Source organism: Oncorhynchus kisutch, linkage group LG17, assembly GCF_002021735.2.
Source record: "Oncorhynchus kisutch isolate 150728-3 linkage group LG17, Okis_V2, whole genome shotgun sequence".
Classification (NCBI taxonomy): Eukaryota; Metazoa; Chordata; class Actinopteri; order Salmoniformes; family Salmonidae; genus Oncorhynchus; species Oncorhynchus kisutch.
This window is the reverse complement of record NC_034190.2, coordinates 78,133,288-78,150,761: the sequence shown is the minus strand read 5'-3', so window position 1 is coordinate 78,150,761 and position 17,474 is coordinate 78,133,288. Positions and strand designations below refer to the sequence as shown.

At 40.5% G+C, this 17,474-nt stretch overlaps 1 protein-coding gene across 1 annotated transcript in view; it reads right to left on the bottom strand.

The window, feature by feature from the left end:
• LOC109908353 (mitogen-activated protein kinase 14A) overlaps positions 1–15,894 on the bottom strand; it is a 29,391-nt gene extending 13,497 nt beyond the window's left edge. Inside the window, exon 1 of the mRNA XM_031794692.1 lies at positions 15,636–15,894. Coding sequence (XP_031650552.1) covers positions 15,636–15,754 — 119 coding nt within the window. The 5' untranslated portion in view covers positions 15,755–15,894. The remainder of the gene's footprint in view (positions 1–15,635) is intronic.
• Between the last annotated feature and the right edge of the window lie 1,580 nt (positions 15,895–17,474).

The window sequence follows — 17,474 nt, the reverse complement described above, 5'->3', positions numbered from 1 at the left end:
ACTGTGGGGGATATAGATAGAATGGTTTACTCTCAATAGCAACAGACTGTGGGGGATAGAGATAGAATGGTTTACTCTCAATAGCAACAGACTGTGGGGGATAGAGATAGAATGGTTTACTCTCAATAGCAACAGACTGTGGGGGATAGAGATAGAATGGTTTACTCTAAATAGCAACAGACTGTGGGGGATATAGATATAATGGTTTACTCTCAATAGCAACAGACTGTGGGGGATATAGATAGAATGGTTTACTCTCAATAGCAACAGACTGTGGGGGATAGAGATAGAATGGTTCACTCTCAATAGCAACAGACTGTGGGGGATAGAGATAGAATGGTTTACTCTCAATAGCAACAGACTGTGGGGGATATAGATAGAATGGTTTACTCTCAATAGCAACAGACTGTGGGGGATATAGATAGAATGGTTTACTCTCAATAGCAACAGACTGTGGGGGATATAGATAGAATGGTTTACTCTCAATAGCAACAGACTGTGGGGGATATAGATAGAATGGTTCACTCTCAATAGCAACAGACTGTGGGGGATAGAGATAGAATGGTTTACTCTCAGTAGCAACAGACTGTGGGGGATATAGATAGAATGGTTTACTCTCAATAGCAACAGACTGTGGGGATATAGATAGAATGGTTTACTCTCAATAGCAACAGACTCTGGGGGATATAGATAGAATGGTTCACTCTCAATAGCAACAGACTGTGAGGGATATAGATAGAATGGTTTACTCTGAATAGCAACCGACTGTGGGGGATAGAGATAGAATGGTTCACTCTCAATAGCAACAGACTGTGGGGGATAGAGATAGAATGGTTTACTCTCAATAGCAACAGACTGTGGGGGATATAGATAGAATGGTTTACTCTCAATAGCAACAGACTGTGGGGGATATAGAGAGAATGGTTTACTCTCAATAGCAACAGACTGTGGGGGATATAGATAGAATGGTTCACTCTCAATAGCAACAGACTGTGGGTGATATAGATAGAATGGTTTACTCTCAATAGCAACAGACTGTGGGGGATATAGATATAATGGTTTACTCTCAATAGCAACAGACTCTGGGGGATATAGATAGAATGGTTCACTATCAGTAGCTACAGACTGTGGGGGATATAGATATAATGGTTCACTCTCAATAGCAACAGACTGTGGGGGATATAGATAGAATGGTTCACTCTCAATAGCAACAGACTGTGGGGGATATAGATAGAATGGTTTACTCTCAATAGCAACAGACTGTGGGGGATATAGATAGAATGGTTCACTCTCAATAGCAACAGACTGTGAGGGATATAGATAGAATGGTTTACTCTCAATAGCAATAGACTGTGGGGGATATAGATAGAATGGTTTACTCTCAATAGCAACAGACTGTGGGGGATATAGATAGAATGTTTTACTCTCAATAGCAACAGACTGTGGGGATATAGATAGAATGGTTCACTCTCAGTAGCAACAGACTGTGGGGGATATAGATAGATTGGCTTACTCTCAATAGCAACAGACTGTGGGGGATATAGATATAATGGTTTACTCTCAATAGCAACAGACTGTGGGGGATATAGATAGAATGGTTTACTCTCAATAGCAACAGACTGTGGGGGATATAGATAGAATGGTTTACTCTCAATAGCAACAGACTGTGGGTGATAGAGATAGAATGGTTCACTCTCAATAGCAACAGACTGTGGGGGATAGAGATAGAATGGTTTACTCTCAATAGCAACAGACTGTGGGGGATATAGATATAATGGTTTACTCTCAATAGCAACAGACTGTGGGGGATATAGATAGAATGGTTTACCCTCAAGAGCAACAGACTGTGGGGGATAGAGATAGAATGGTTTACTCTCAATAGCAACAGACTGTGGGGGATAGAGATAGAATGGTTTACTCTAAATAGCAACAGACTGTGGGGGATATAGATATAATGGTTTACTCTCAATAGCAACAGACTGTGGGGGATATAGATAGAATGGTTTACTCTCAATAGCAACAGACTGTGGGGGATAGAGATAGAATGGTTCACTCTCAATAGCAACAGACAGTGGGGGATAGAGATAGAATGGTTTACTCTCAATAGCAACAGACTGTGGGGGATATAGATAGAATGGTGTACTCTCAATAGCAACAGACTGTGGGGGATATAGATATAATGGTTTACTCTCAATAGCAACAGACTGTGGGGGATATAGATAGAATGGTTTACTCTCAATAGCAACAGACTGTGGGGGATATAGATAGAATGGTTCACTCTCAATAGCAACAGACTGTGGGGGATAGAGATAGAATGGTTTACTCTCAGTAGCAACAGACTGTGGGGGATATAGATAGAATGGTTTACTCTCAATAGCAACAGACTGTGGGGATATAGATAGAATGGTTTACTCTCAATAGCAACAGACTCTGGGGGATATAGATAGAATGGTTCACTCTCAATAGCAACAGACTGTGAGGGATATAGATAGAATGGTTTACTCTGAATAGCAACAGACTGTGGGGGATAGAGATAGAATGGTTCACTCTCAATAGCAACAGACTGTGGGGGATAGAGATAGAATGGTTTACTCTCAATAGCAACAGACTGTGGGGGATATAGATAGAATGGTTTACTCTCAATAGCAACAGACTGTGGGGGATATAGAGAGAATGGTTTACTCTCAATAGCAACAGACTGTGGGGGATATAGATAGAATGGTTCACTCTCAATAGCAACAGACTGTGGGTGATATAGATAGAATGGTTTACTCTCAATAGCAACAGACTGTGGGGGATATAGATATAATGGTTTACTCTCAATAGCAACAGACTGTGGGGGATATAGATAGAATGGTTCACTCTCAATAGCAACAGACTGTGGGGGATATAGATAGAATGGTTTACTCTCAATAGCAACAGACTGTGGGGGATATAGATAGAATGGTTCACTCTCAATAGCAACAGACTGTGAGGGATATAGATAGAATGGTTTACTCTCAATAGCAATAGACTGTGGGGGATATAGATAGAATGGTTTACTCTCAATAGCAACAGACTGTGGGGGATATAGATAGAATGTTTTACTCTCAATAGCAACAGACTGTGGGGATATAGATAGAATGGTTCACTCTCAGTAGCAACAGACTGTGGGGGATATAGATAGATTGGTTTACTCTCAATAGCAACAGACTGTGGGGGATATAGATATAATGGTTTACTCTCAATAGCAACAGACTGTGGGGGATATAGATAGAATGGTTTACTCTCAATAGCAACAGACTGTGGGGGATATAGATAGAATGGTTTACTCTCAATAGCAACAGACTGTGGGTGATAGAGATAGAATGGTTCACTCTCAATAGCAACAGACTGTGGGGGATAGAGATAGAATGGTTACTCTCAATAGCAACAGACTGTGGGGGATATAGATATAATGGTTTACTCTCAATAGCAACAGACTGTGGGGGATATAGATAGAATGGTTTACCCTCAAGAGCAACAGACTGTGGGGGATAGAGATAGAATGGTTTACTCTCAATAGCAACAGACTGTGGGGGATAGAGATAGAATGGTTTACTCTAAATAGCAACAGACTGTGGGGGATATAGATATAATGGTTTACTCTCAATAGCAACAGACTGTGGGGGATATAGATAGAATGGTTTACTCTCAATAGCAACAGACTGTGGGGGATAGAGATAGAATGGTTCACTCTCAATAGCAACAGACTGTGGGGGATAGAGATAGAATGGTTTACTCTCAATAGCAACAGACTGTGGGGGATATAGATAGAATGGTTGTACTCTCAATAGCAACAGACTGTGGGGGATATAGATATAATGGTTTACTCTCAATAGCAACAGACTGTGGGGGATATAGATAGAATGGTTTACTCTCAATAGCAACAGACTGTGGGGGATATAGATAGAATGGTTCACTCTCAATAGCAACAGACTGTGGGGGATAGAGATAGAATGGTTTACTCTCAGTAGCAACAGACTGTGGGGGATATAGATAGAATGGTTTACTCTCAATAGCAACAGACTGTGGGGATATAGATAGAATGGTTTACTCTCAATAGCAACAGACTCTGGGGGATATAGATAGAATGGTTCACTCTCAATAGCAACAGACTGTGAGGGATATAGATAGAATGGTTTACTCTGAATAGCAACAGACTGTGGGGGATAGAGATAGAATGGTTCACTCTCAATAGCAACAGACTGTGGGGGATAGAGATAGAATGGTTTACTCTCAATAGCAACAGACTGTGGGGGATATAGATAGAATGGTTTACTCTCAATAGCAACAGACTGTGGGGGATATAGAGAGAATGGTTTACTCTCAATAGCAACAGACTGTGGGGGATATAGATAGAATGGTTCACTCTCAATAGCAACAGACTGTGGGTGATATAGATAGAATGGTTTACTCTCAATAGCAACAGACTGTGGGGGATATAGATATAATGGTTTACTCTCAATAGCAACAGACTCTGGGGGATATAGATAGAATGGTTCACTATCAGTAGCTACAGACTGTGGGGGATATAGATATAATGGTTCACTCTCAATAGCAACAGACTGTGGGGGATATAGATAGAATGGTTCACTCTCAATAGCAACAGACTGTGGGGGATATAGATAGAATGGTTTACTCTCAATAGCAACAGACTGTGGGGGATATAGATAGAATGGTTCACTCTCAATAGCAACAGACTGTGAGGGATATAGATAGAATGGTTTACTCTCAATAGCAATAGACTGTGGGGGATATAGATAGAATGGTTTACTCTCAATAGCAACAGACTGTGGGGGATATAGATAGAATGTTTTACTCTCAATAGCAACAGACTGTGGGTGATAGAGATAGAATGGTTCACTCTCAATAGCAACAGACTGTGGGGGATAGAGATAGAATGGTTTACTCTCAATAGCAACAGACTGTGGGGGATATAGATATAATGGTTTACTCTCAATAGCAACAGACTGTGGGGGATATAGATAGAATGGTTTACTCTCAATAGCAACAGACTGTGGGGGATAGAGATAGAATGGTTCACTCTCAATAGCAACAGACTGTGGGGGATAGAGATAGAATGGTTTACTCTCAATAGCAACAGACTGTGGGGGATATAGATAGAATGGTTTACTCTCAATAGCAACAGACTGTGGGGGATATAGATAGAATGGTTTACTCTCAATAGCAACAGACTGTGGGGGATATAGATAGAATGGTTTACTCTCAATAGCAACAGACTGTGGGGGATATAGATATAATGGTTTACTCTCAATAGCAACAGACTGTGGGGGATATAGATAGAATGGTTCACTCTCAATAGCAACAGACTGTGGGGGATATAGATAGAATGGTTTACTCTCAATAGCAACAGACTGTGGGGGATATAGATAGAATGGTTTACTCTCAATAGCAACAGACTGTGGGGGATATAGATAGAATGGTTCACTCTCAATAGCAACAGACTGTGGGGGATAGAGATAGAATGGTTTACTCTCAGTAGCAACAGACTGTGGGGGATATAGATAGAATGGTTTACTCTCAATAGCAACAGACTGTGGGGATATAGATAGAATGGTTTACTCTCAATAGCAACAGACTCTGGGGGATATAGATAGAATGGTTCACTCTCAATAGCAACAGACTGTGAGGGATATAGATAGAATGGTTTACTCTGAATAGCAACCGACTGTGGGGGATAGAGATAGAATGGTTCACTCTCAATAGCAACAGACTGTGGGGGATAGAGATAGAATGGTTTACTCTCAATAGCAACAGACTGTGGGGGATATAGATAGAATGGTTTACTCTCAATAGCAACAGACTGTGGGGGATATAGAGAGAATGGTTTACTCTCAATAGCAACAGACTGTGGGGGATATAGATAGAATGGTTCACTCTCAATAGCAACAGACTGTGGGTGATATAGATAGAATGGTTTACTCTCAATAGCAACAGACTGTGGGGGATATAGATATAATGGTTTACTCTCAATAGCAACAGACTCTGGGGGATATAGATAGAATGGTTCACTATCAGTAGCTACAGACTGTGGGGGATATAGATATAATGGTTCACTCTCAATAGCAACAGACTGTGGGGGATATAGATAGAATGGTTCACTCTCAATAGCAACAGACTGTGGGGGATATAGATAGAATGGTTTACTCTCAATAGCAACAGACTGTGGGGGATATAGATAGAATGGTTCACTCTCAATAGCAACAGACTGTGAGGGATATAGATAGAATGGTTTACTCTCAATAGCAATAGACTGTGGGGGATATAGATAGAATGGTTTACTCTCAATAGCAACAGACTGTGGGGGATATAGATAGAATGTTTTACTCTCAATAGCAACAGACTGTGGGGATATAGATAGAATGGTTCACTCTCAGTAGCAACAGACTGTGGGGGATATAGATAGATTGGCTTACTCTCAATAGCAACAGACTGTGGGGGATATAGATATAATGGTTTACTCTCAATAGCAACAGACTGTGGGGGATATAGATAGAATGGTTTACTCTCAATAGCAACAGACTGTGGGGGATATAGATAGAATGGTTTACTCTCAATAGCAACAGACTGTGGGTGATAGAGATAGAATGGTTCACTCTCAATAGCAACAGACTGTGGGGGATAGAGATAGAATGGTTTACTCTCAATAGCAACAGACTGTGGGGGATATAGATATAATGGTTTACTCTCAATAGCAACAGACTGTGGGGGATATAGATAGAATGGTTTACCCTCAAGAGCAACAGACTGTGGGGGATAGAGATAGAATGGTTTACTCTCAATAGCAACAGACTGTGGGGGATAGAGATAGAATGGTTTACTCTAAATAGCAACAGACTGTGGGGGATATAGATATAATGGTTTACTCTCAATAGCAACAGACTGTGGGGGATATAGATAGAATGGTTTACTCTCAATAGCAACAGACTGTGGGGGATAGAGATAGAATGGTTCACTCTCAATAGCAACAGACAGTGGGGGATAGAGATAGAATGGTTTACTCTCAATAGCAACAGACTGTGGGGGATATAGATAGAATGGTGTACTCTCAATAGCAACAGACTGTGGGGGATATAGATATAATGGTTTACTCTCAATAGCAACAGACTGTGGGGGATATAGATAGAATGGTTTACTCTCAATAGCAACAGACTGTGGGGGGATATAGATAGAATGGTTCACTCTCAATAGCAACAGACTGTGGGGGATAGAGATAGAATGGTTTACTCTCAGTAGCAACAGACTGTGGGGGATATAGATAGAATGGTTTACTCTCAATAGCAACAGACTGTGGGGATATAGATAGAATGGTTTACTCTCAATAGCAACAGACTCTGGGGGATATAGATAGAATGGTTCACTCTCAATAGCAACAGACTGTGAGGGATATAGATAGAATGGTTTACTCTGAATAGCAACAGACTGTGGGGGATAGAGATAGAATGGTTCACTCTCAATAGCAACAGACTGTGGGGGATAGAGATAGAATGGTTTACTCTCAATAGCAACAGACTGTGGGGGATATAGATAGAATGGTTTACTCTCAATAGCAACAGACTGTGGGGGATATAGAGAGAATGGTTTACTCTCAATAGCAACAGACTGTGGGGGATATAGATAGAATGGTTCACTCTCAATAGCAACAGACTGTGGGTGATATAGATAGAATGGTTTACTCTCAATAGCAACAGACTGTGGGGGATATAGATATAATGGTTTACTCTCAATAGCAACAGACTGTGGGGGATATAGATAGAATGGTTCACTCTCAATAGCAACAGACTGTGGGGGATATAGATAGAATGGTTTACTCTCAATAGCAACAGACTGTGGGGGATATAGATAGAATGGTTCACTCTCAATAGCAACAGACTGTGAGGGATATAGATAGAATGGTTTACTCTCAATAGCAATAGACTGTGGGGGATATAGATAGAATGGTTTACTCTCAATAGCAACAGACTGTGGGGGATATAGATAGAATGTTTTACTCTCAATAGCAACAGACTGTGGGGATATAGATAGAATGGTTCACTCTCAGTAGCAACAGACTGTGGGGGATATAGATAGATTGGTTTACTCTCAATAGCAACAGACTGTGGGGGATATAGATATAATGGTTTACTCTCAATAGCAACAGACTGTGGGGGATATAGATAGAATGGTTTACTCTCAATAGCAACAGACTGTGGGGGATATAGATAGAATGGTTTACTCTCAATAGCAACAGACTGTGGGTGATAGAGATAGAATGGTTCACTCTCAATAGCAACAGACTGTGGGGGATAGAGATAGAATGGTTTACTCTCAATAGCAACAGACTGTGGGGGATATAGATATAATGGTTTACTCTCAATAGCAACAGACTGTGGGGGATATAGATAGAATGGTTTACCCTCAAGAGCAACAGACTGTGGGGGATAGAGATAGAATGGTTTACTCTCAATAGCAACAGACTGTGGGGGATAGAGATAGAATGGTTTACTCTAAATAGCAACAGACTGTGGGGGATATAGATATAATGGTTTACTCTCAATAGCAACAGACTGTGGGGGATATAGATAGAATGGTTTACTCTCAATAGCAACAGACTGTGGGGGATAGAGATAGAATGGTTCACTCTCAATAGCAACAGACTGTGGGGGATAGAGATAGAATGGTTTACTCTCAATAGCAACAGACTGTGGGGGATATAGATAGAATGGTGTACTCTCAATAGCAACAGACTGTGGGGGATATAGATATAATGGTTTACTCTCAATAGCAACAGACTGTGGGGGATATAGATAGAATGGTTTACTCTCAATAGCAACAGACTGTGGGGGATATAGATAGAATGGTTCACTCTCAATAGCAACAGACTGTGGGGGATAGAGATAGAATGGTTTACTCTCAGTAGCAACAGACTGTGGGGGATATAGATAGAATGGTTTACTCTCAATAGCAACAGACTGTGGGGATATAGATAGAATGGTTTACTCTCAATAGCAACAGACTCTGGGGGATATAGATAGAATGGTTCACTCTCAATAGCAACAGACTGTGAGGGATATAGATAGAATGGTTTACTCTGAATAGCAACAGACTGTGGGGGATAGAGATAGAATGGTTCACTCTCAATAGCAACAGACTGTGGGGGATAGAGATAGAATGGTTTACTCTCAATAGCAACAGACTGTGGGGGATATAGATAGAATGGTTTACTCTCAATAGCAACAGACTGTGGGGGATATAGAGAGAATGGTTTACTCTCAATAGCAACAGACTGTGGGGGATATAGATAGAATGGTTCACTCTCAATAGCAACAGACTGTGGGTGATATAGATAGAATGGTTTACTCTCAATAGCAACAGACTGTGGGGGATATAGATATAATGGTTTACTCTCAATAGCAACAGACTCTGGGGGATATAGATAGAATGGTTCACTATCAGTAGCTACAGACTGTGGGGGATATAGATATAATGGTTCACTCTCAATAGCAACAGACTGTGGGGGATATAGATAGAATGGTTCACTCTCAATAGCAACAGACTGTGGGGGATATAGATAGAATGGTTTACTCTCAATAGCAACAGACTGTGGGGGATATAGATAGAATGGTTCACTCTCAATAGCAACAGACTGTGAGGGATATAGATAGAATGGTTTACTCTCAATAGCAATAGACTGTGGGGGATATAGATAGAATGGTTTACTCTCAATAGCAACAGACTGTGGGGGATATAGATAGAATGTTTTACTCTCAATAGCAACAGACTGTGGGTGATAGAGATAGAATGGTTCACTCTCAATAGCAACAGACTGTGGGGGATAGAGATAGAATGGTTTACTCTCAATAGCAACAGACTGTGGGGGATATAGATATAATGGTTTACTCTCAATAGCAACAGACTGTGGGGGATATAGATAGAATGGTTTACTCTCAATAGCAACAGACTGTGGGGGATAGAGATAGAATGGTTCACTCTCAATAGCAACAGACTGTGGGGGATAGAGATAGAATGGTTTACTCTCAATAGCAACAGACTGTGGGGGATATAGATAGAATGGTTTACTCTCAATAGCAACAGACTGTGGGGGATATAGATAGAATGGTTTACTCTCAATAGCAACAGACTGTGGGGGATATAGATAGAATGGTTTACTCTCAATAGCAACAGACTGTGGGGGATATAGATATAATGGTTTACTCTCAATAGCAACAGACTGTGGGGGATATAGATAGAATGGTTCACTCTCAATAGCAACAGACTGTGGGGGATAGAGATAGAATGGTTTACTCTCAGTAGCAACAGACTGTGAGGGATATAGATAGAATGTTTTACTCTCAATAGCAACAGACTGTGGGGGATATAGATAGAATGGTTCACTCTCAGTAGCAACAGACTGTGGGGGATATAGATAGAATGGCTTACTCTCAATAGCAACAGACTGTGGGGGATATAGATAGAATGGTTTACTCTCAATAGCAACAGACTGTGGGGGATATAGATAGAATGGTTTACTCTCAATAGCAACAGACTGTGGGGGATATAGATAGAATGTTTTACTCTCAATAGCAACAGACTGTGGGGGATATAGATATAATGGTTTACTCTCAATAGCAACAGACTGTGGGGGATATAGATAGAATGGTTTACTCTCAATAGCAACAGACTGTGGGGGATATAGATAGAATGTTTTACTCTCAATAGCAACAGACTGTGGGGGATATAGATAGAATGGTTCACTCTCAGTAGCAACAGACTGTGGGGGATATAGATAGAATGGTTCACTCTCAATAGCAACAGACTGTGGGGGATATAGATAGAATGGTTCACTCTCAATAGCAACAGACTGTGGGGGATATAGATAGAATGGTTTACTCTCAATAGCAACAGACTGTGGGGGATATAGATAGAATGGTTCACTCTCAATAGCAACAGACTGTGAGGGATATAGATATAATGGTTTACTCTCAATAGCAATAGACTGTGGGGGATATAGATAGAATGGTTTACTCTCAATAGCAACAGACTGTGGGGGATATAAATAGAATGTTTTACTCTCAATAGCAACAGACTGTGGGGGATATAGATAGAATGGTTCACTCTCAGTAGCAACAGACTGTGGGGGATATAGATAGAATGGCTTACTCTCAATAGCAACAGACTGTGGGGGATATAGATATAATGGTTTACTCTCAATAGCAACAGACTGTGGGGGATATAGATAGAATGGTTTACTCTCAATAGCAACAGACTGTGGGGGATATAGATAGAATGGTTTACTCTCAATAGCAACAGACTGTGGGGGATAGAGATAGAATGGTTAACTCTAAATAGCAACAGACTGTGGGGATATAGATAGAATGGTTTACTCTCAATAGCAACAGACTCTGGGGGATATAGATAGAATGGTTCACTCTCAATAGCAACAGACTGTGAGGGATATAGATAGAATGGTTTACTCTCAATAGCAATAGACTGTGGGGGATATAGATAGAATGGTTCACTCTCAATAGCAACAGACTGTGAGGGATATAGATAGAATGGTTTACTCTCAATAGCAATAGACTGTGGGGGATATAGATAGAATGGTTTACTCTCAATAGCAACAGACTGTGGGGGATATAGATAGAATGTTTTACTCTCAATAGCAACAGACTGTGGGGATATAGATAGAATGGTTCACTCTCAGTAGCAACAGACTGTGGGGGATATAGATAGATTGGCTTACTCTCAATAGCAACAGACTGTGGGGGATATAGATATAATGGTTTACTCTCAATAGCAACAGACTGTGGGGGATATAGATAGAATGGTTTACTCTCAATAGCAACAGACTGTGGGGGATATAGATAGAATGGTTTACTCTCAATAGCAACAGACTGTGGGTGATAGAGATAGAATGGTTCACTCTCAATAGCAACAGACTGTGGGGGATAGAGATAGAATGGTTTACTCTCAATAGCAACAGACTGTGGGGGATATAGATAGAATGGTTTACTCTCAATAGCAACAGACTGTGGGGGATATAGATAGAATGGTTTACTCTCAATAGCAACAGACTGTGGGGGATAGAGATAGAATGGTTCACTCTCAATAGCAACAGACTGTGGGGGATAGAGATAGAATGGTTTACTCTCAATAGCAACAGACTGTGGGGGATATAGATAGAATGGTTTACTCTCAATAGCAACAGACTGTGGGGGATATAGATAGAATGGTTTACTCTCAATAGCAACAGACTGTGGGGGATATAGATAGAATGGTTTACTCTCAATAGCAACAGACTGTGGGGGATATAGATATAATGGTTTACTCTCAATAGCAACAGACTGTGGGGGATATAGATAGAATGGTTCACTCTCAATAGCAACAGACTGTGGGGGATAGAGATAGAATGGTTTACTCTCAGTAGCAACAGACTGTGAGGGATATAGATAGAATGTTTTACTCTCAATAGCAACAGACTGTGGGGGATATAGATAGAATGGTTCACTCTCAGTAGCAACAGACTTTGGGGGATATAGATAGAATGGCTTACTCTCAATAGCAACAGACTGTGGGGGATATAGATAGAATGGTTTACTCTCAATAGCAACAGACTGTGGGGGATATAGATAGAATGGTTTACTCTCAATAGCAACAGACTGTGGGGGATATAGATAGAATGGTTTACTCTCAATAGCAACAGACTGTGGGGGATATAGATATAATGGTTTACTCTCAATAGCAACAGACTGTGGGGGATATAGATAGAATGGTTTACTCTCAATAGCAACAGACTGTGGGGGATATAGATAGAATGTTTTACTCTCAATAGCAACAGACTGTGGGGGATATAGATAGAATGGTTCACTCTCAGTAGCAACAGACTGTGGGGGATATAGATAGAATGGTTCACTCTCAATAGCAACAGACTGTGGGGGATATAGATAGAATGGTTCACTCTCAATAGCAACAGACTGTGGGGGATATAGATAGAATGGTTTACTCTCAATAGCAACAGACTGTGGGGGATATAGATAGAATGGTTCACTCTCAATAGCAACAGACTGTGAGGGATATAGATATAATGGTTTACTCTCAATAGCAATAGACTGTGGGGGATATGGATAGAATGGTTTACTCTCAATAGCAACAGACTGTGGGGGATATAGATAGAATGTTTTACTCTCAATAGCAACAGACTGTGGGGGATATAGATAGAATGGTTCACTCTCAGTAGCAACAGACTGTGGGGGATATAGATAGAATGGCTTACTCTCAATAGCAACAGACTGTGGGGGATATAGATATAATGGTTTACTCTCAATAGCAACAGACTGTGGGGGATATAGATAGAATGGTTTACTCTCAATAGCAACAGACTGTGGGGGATATAGATAGAATGGTTTACTCTCAATAGCAACAGACTGTGGGGGATAGAGATAGAATGGTTAACTCTAAATAGCAACAGACTGTGGGGGATATAGATATAATGGTTTACTCTCAATAGCAACAGACTGTGGGGGATATAGATAGAATGGTTTACTCTCAATAGCAACAGACTGTGGGGGATAGAGATAGAATGGTTCACTCTCAATAGCAACAGACTGTGGGGGATAGAGATAGAATGGTTTACTCTCAATAGCAACAGACTGTGGGGGATATAGATAGAATGGTTTACTCTCAATAGCAACAGACTGTGGGGGATATAGATAGAATGGTTTACTCTCAATAGCAACAGACTGTGGGGGATATAGATAGAATGGTTTACTCTCAATAGCAACAGACTGTGGGGGATATAGATAGAATGGTTCACTCTCAATAGCAACAGACTGTGGGGGATAGAGATAGAATGGTTTACTCTCAGTAGCAACAGACTGTGGGGGATATAGATAGAATGGTTTACTCTCAATAGCAACAGACTGTGGGGATATAGATAGAATGGTTTACTCTCAATAGCAACAGACTCTGGGGGATATAGATAGAATGGTTCACTCTCAATAGCAACAGACTGTGAGGGATATAGATAGAATGGTTTACTCTCAATAGCAATAGACTGTGGGGGATATAGATAGAATGGTTCACTCTCAATAGCAACAGACTGTGGGGGATATAGATAGAATGTTTTACTCTCAATAGCAACAGACTGTGGGGGATATAGATAGAATGGTTCACTCTCAATAGCAACAGACTGTGGGGGAAAGAGATAGAATGGTTTACTCTCAGTAGCAACAGACTGTGGGGGATATAGATAGAATGGTTCACTCTCAATAGCAACAGACTGTGGGGGATATAGATAGAATGGTTCACTCTCAATAGCAACAGACTGTGGGGGATATAGATAGAATGGCTTACTCTCAATAGCAACAGACTGTGGGGGATATAGATAGAATGGTTTACTCTCAATAGCAACAGACTGTGGGGGATATAGATAGAATGGTTTACTCTCAATAGCAACAGACTGTGGGGGATATAGATAGAATTGTTTACTCTCAATAGCAACAGACTGTGGGGGATATAGATAGAATGGTTTACTCTCAATAGCAACAGACTGTGGGGGATAGAGATAGAATGGTTCACTCTCAATAGCAACAGACTGTGGGGGATATAGATAGAATGGTTTACTCTCAATAGCAACAGACTGTGGGGGATATAGCTAGAATGGTTTACTCCAGTGAAGGCTGCTGAGGGGAGGACGGCTAATAATAATGGCTGGAACGGAGCAAATGGAATGGCATCAAACATATGGAAGCCATGTGTTTGATGTATTTGATACCATGCCACTAATTCCGCTCCAGCCATTACCACGAGCCCATCCTCCCCAATTGAGGTGTCACCAACCTCCTGTGGTTTACTCTCAATACCTGGTACATCATCAAAGACTGCAAAATATTGGATTGACTTTTATGTCAGAGTTTGACAAATTATTATCTGAAGTCCTACAAATAACATTTGATTTCAGACATTCCATATGACCTATATCTGGTAGAGGTAAAACTGGGTTTCAAGATTACGGGGCTTGCTCCAGGTTGGGAGAGCAAAATTCTTGTCTTATCTCGAAACCTGCTTCAACTTGCTTATTTGCTTGAGGAAATACAATAGTGCCTCTGTTAGCAATGACCAGTCTATTCAGTATCGAACAAATGCAACAAAAAAACTGTCAAAATCCAATAATGTAGAGTTTTGGATTTTATTGAAAATAAATAAACAATTATAGGCTAAGGGAAAGTTGTTCCTTCCATAATTTTTTATTTTCTACATATTTGAGACATGACTGAGATTGAGAACAACTGTATTCATACAGAGGTATATTCTAAAGAATACAAACACATGCTGGTTTGGCGTGAAGTTATTCCTGCAAGGCCTCCCAATAATTACCCGTTCACCCAAAGGGTTTGTGCTATCCTTGGGATATCCCTACCCCCATTGAAGTTTACATTTTACATGGAGAAGGTAAGGGTTAAGAATATGGTTTGGTAAGGGATATGGTTAAGGTTAGGGTAAGGGTAGGGGTAAAGGTTAGGGTAAGGGTAAGGGTTAAGGTTAGGGTTTAGGGTTTAGGGTAGTGATGTCCCAAGAATCCCAGAATGCACTGACCGTTCACAAAGTCAACTCACCATACTGTCCCGTAAGCACCTGAGCCAACAGCTTTCAGTGCGGTATATTGCTCCGGAACCTCCCATGTTGTTTTCTGTATTTCCAGTCTAAGGAAACCTTTCTTCACGGGCAATTCCATTTGTCAATACAAAATGTCCCTTTAGTTCAAACCAGTGAGGTACCTATTGGAAATCTAATCGCTTTAAGATTTGGAAATGACAGGTAAGCAAAGGTAGCTGGGAGACGCCCACCCTGAGGGTGCGTTCGTAATTTCACTCTGGTTATCTACTACGATTTCAAAGCTCTAGTCTGAGTGTGCCAGAGTGCAGAATAACTTCTGAGTTTATGAATATGGCCGGTGTCAGTAAATGTAGGCAAAAAAGCGTAATTCAATTATTGCCAGCAGCACAGTTACAGTCACCAACAGGCTGGATAACATGAAAACAGCCTAATCATCTCTGCTAGGGGGAGTAAAATGGTCAGAGTAAGGTTTTTTCTTATTTGTGTCTGGAAGTAGTTAGCATGCTAGCCAAGTTAGCCTTTTAGCTTGACTGGCATTGTAAGGTCAGAACGCTCTGATCAACCCTACTCCTAGGCCAGAGCGTCCAATGTGCGCTCTGAACACTTCGAGAACGCAATGCTCTGAATTTAGGAACAGACAATCTGACAATGCTCTGAATTTATGAATGCCCAGAGCGCAATCTGAGCACACTCTGGCACTACAGATTGAATTTATAAACACACCACATCTTGTCCTTTCCGCTGTACTGCAATGTGTAAAAAGTCAACTGTCAGAGGCTCTGTATACCTCCTCCCGCCTTGAATCATCAACATTAACTCATTTCTGATTACCCATACTTTTAAAGCAACACTAAGTAAAACAATTTGGGGGGGGGGGGGGGTAAAACAATGGAGGAATCTCTTTTAGGCATTTCAACAGTGCTCATTCATGATACTCACAAACATCACATCTATAGGCTTTAAACTTCTTATGGCTGGGATCCCGCTGATGGGATCGATATGACAACAGCCAGTGAAAGTGCAGTGCGCCAAATTCAAAACAACAGAAATCCCATAATTAAGATTCCTCAAACATAGAAGTATTTCACACCATTTTAAAGATATACTTCTTGTTAATCCCAACACAGTGTCTGATTTCAAATAGGCTTTACAGCGAAAGCACCACAAACGATTATGTTCGGTCAGAGCCAAGTCACAGAAAAACACAGCCATTTTTTTCCACAAAAATCAGAAATAGAGATCAAATGAATCACTAACCTTTGATGATCGTCATCAGATGACACTCATAGGACTTCATGTTACACAATACATGTATGTTTTGTTCGATAAAGTTCATATTTATATAAAAAAATCTCAGTATACATTGGCGCGTTATGTTCAGTAGTTCCAAAAACATCCAGTGATTTTGCAGAGAGCCACATCAATTTACAGAAATACTCATGATAAATGTTGATGAAAATACAAGTGTTATGCATGGAACTTTAGATACACTTCCCCTTAATGCAACTGCTGTGTCAGACTTCAAAAAAGCTTTACGGAAAAAGCACACGCTCAGAGACCAAACAAGACCAAACAAGCCAAAAAGATATCCACCATATTGTGCAGTCAGAAATAACATTATAAATATTAATTTACCTTTGATGATCTTCATCAGAATGCACTCCCAGGAATCCCTGTTCCACAATAAATATTTGTTTTGTTCAATAATGTCCATCATTTATGTCCAAATAGATACTTTTGTTAGCGCGTTTTGTAAACAAATCCAAACTCACGAAACTCCTAGCGCGTTCACTAGGAGCAGACGAAATGTCAAAAAGTTCCGTTACAGTCTGTAGAAA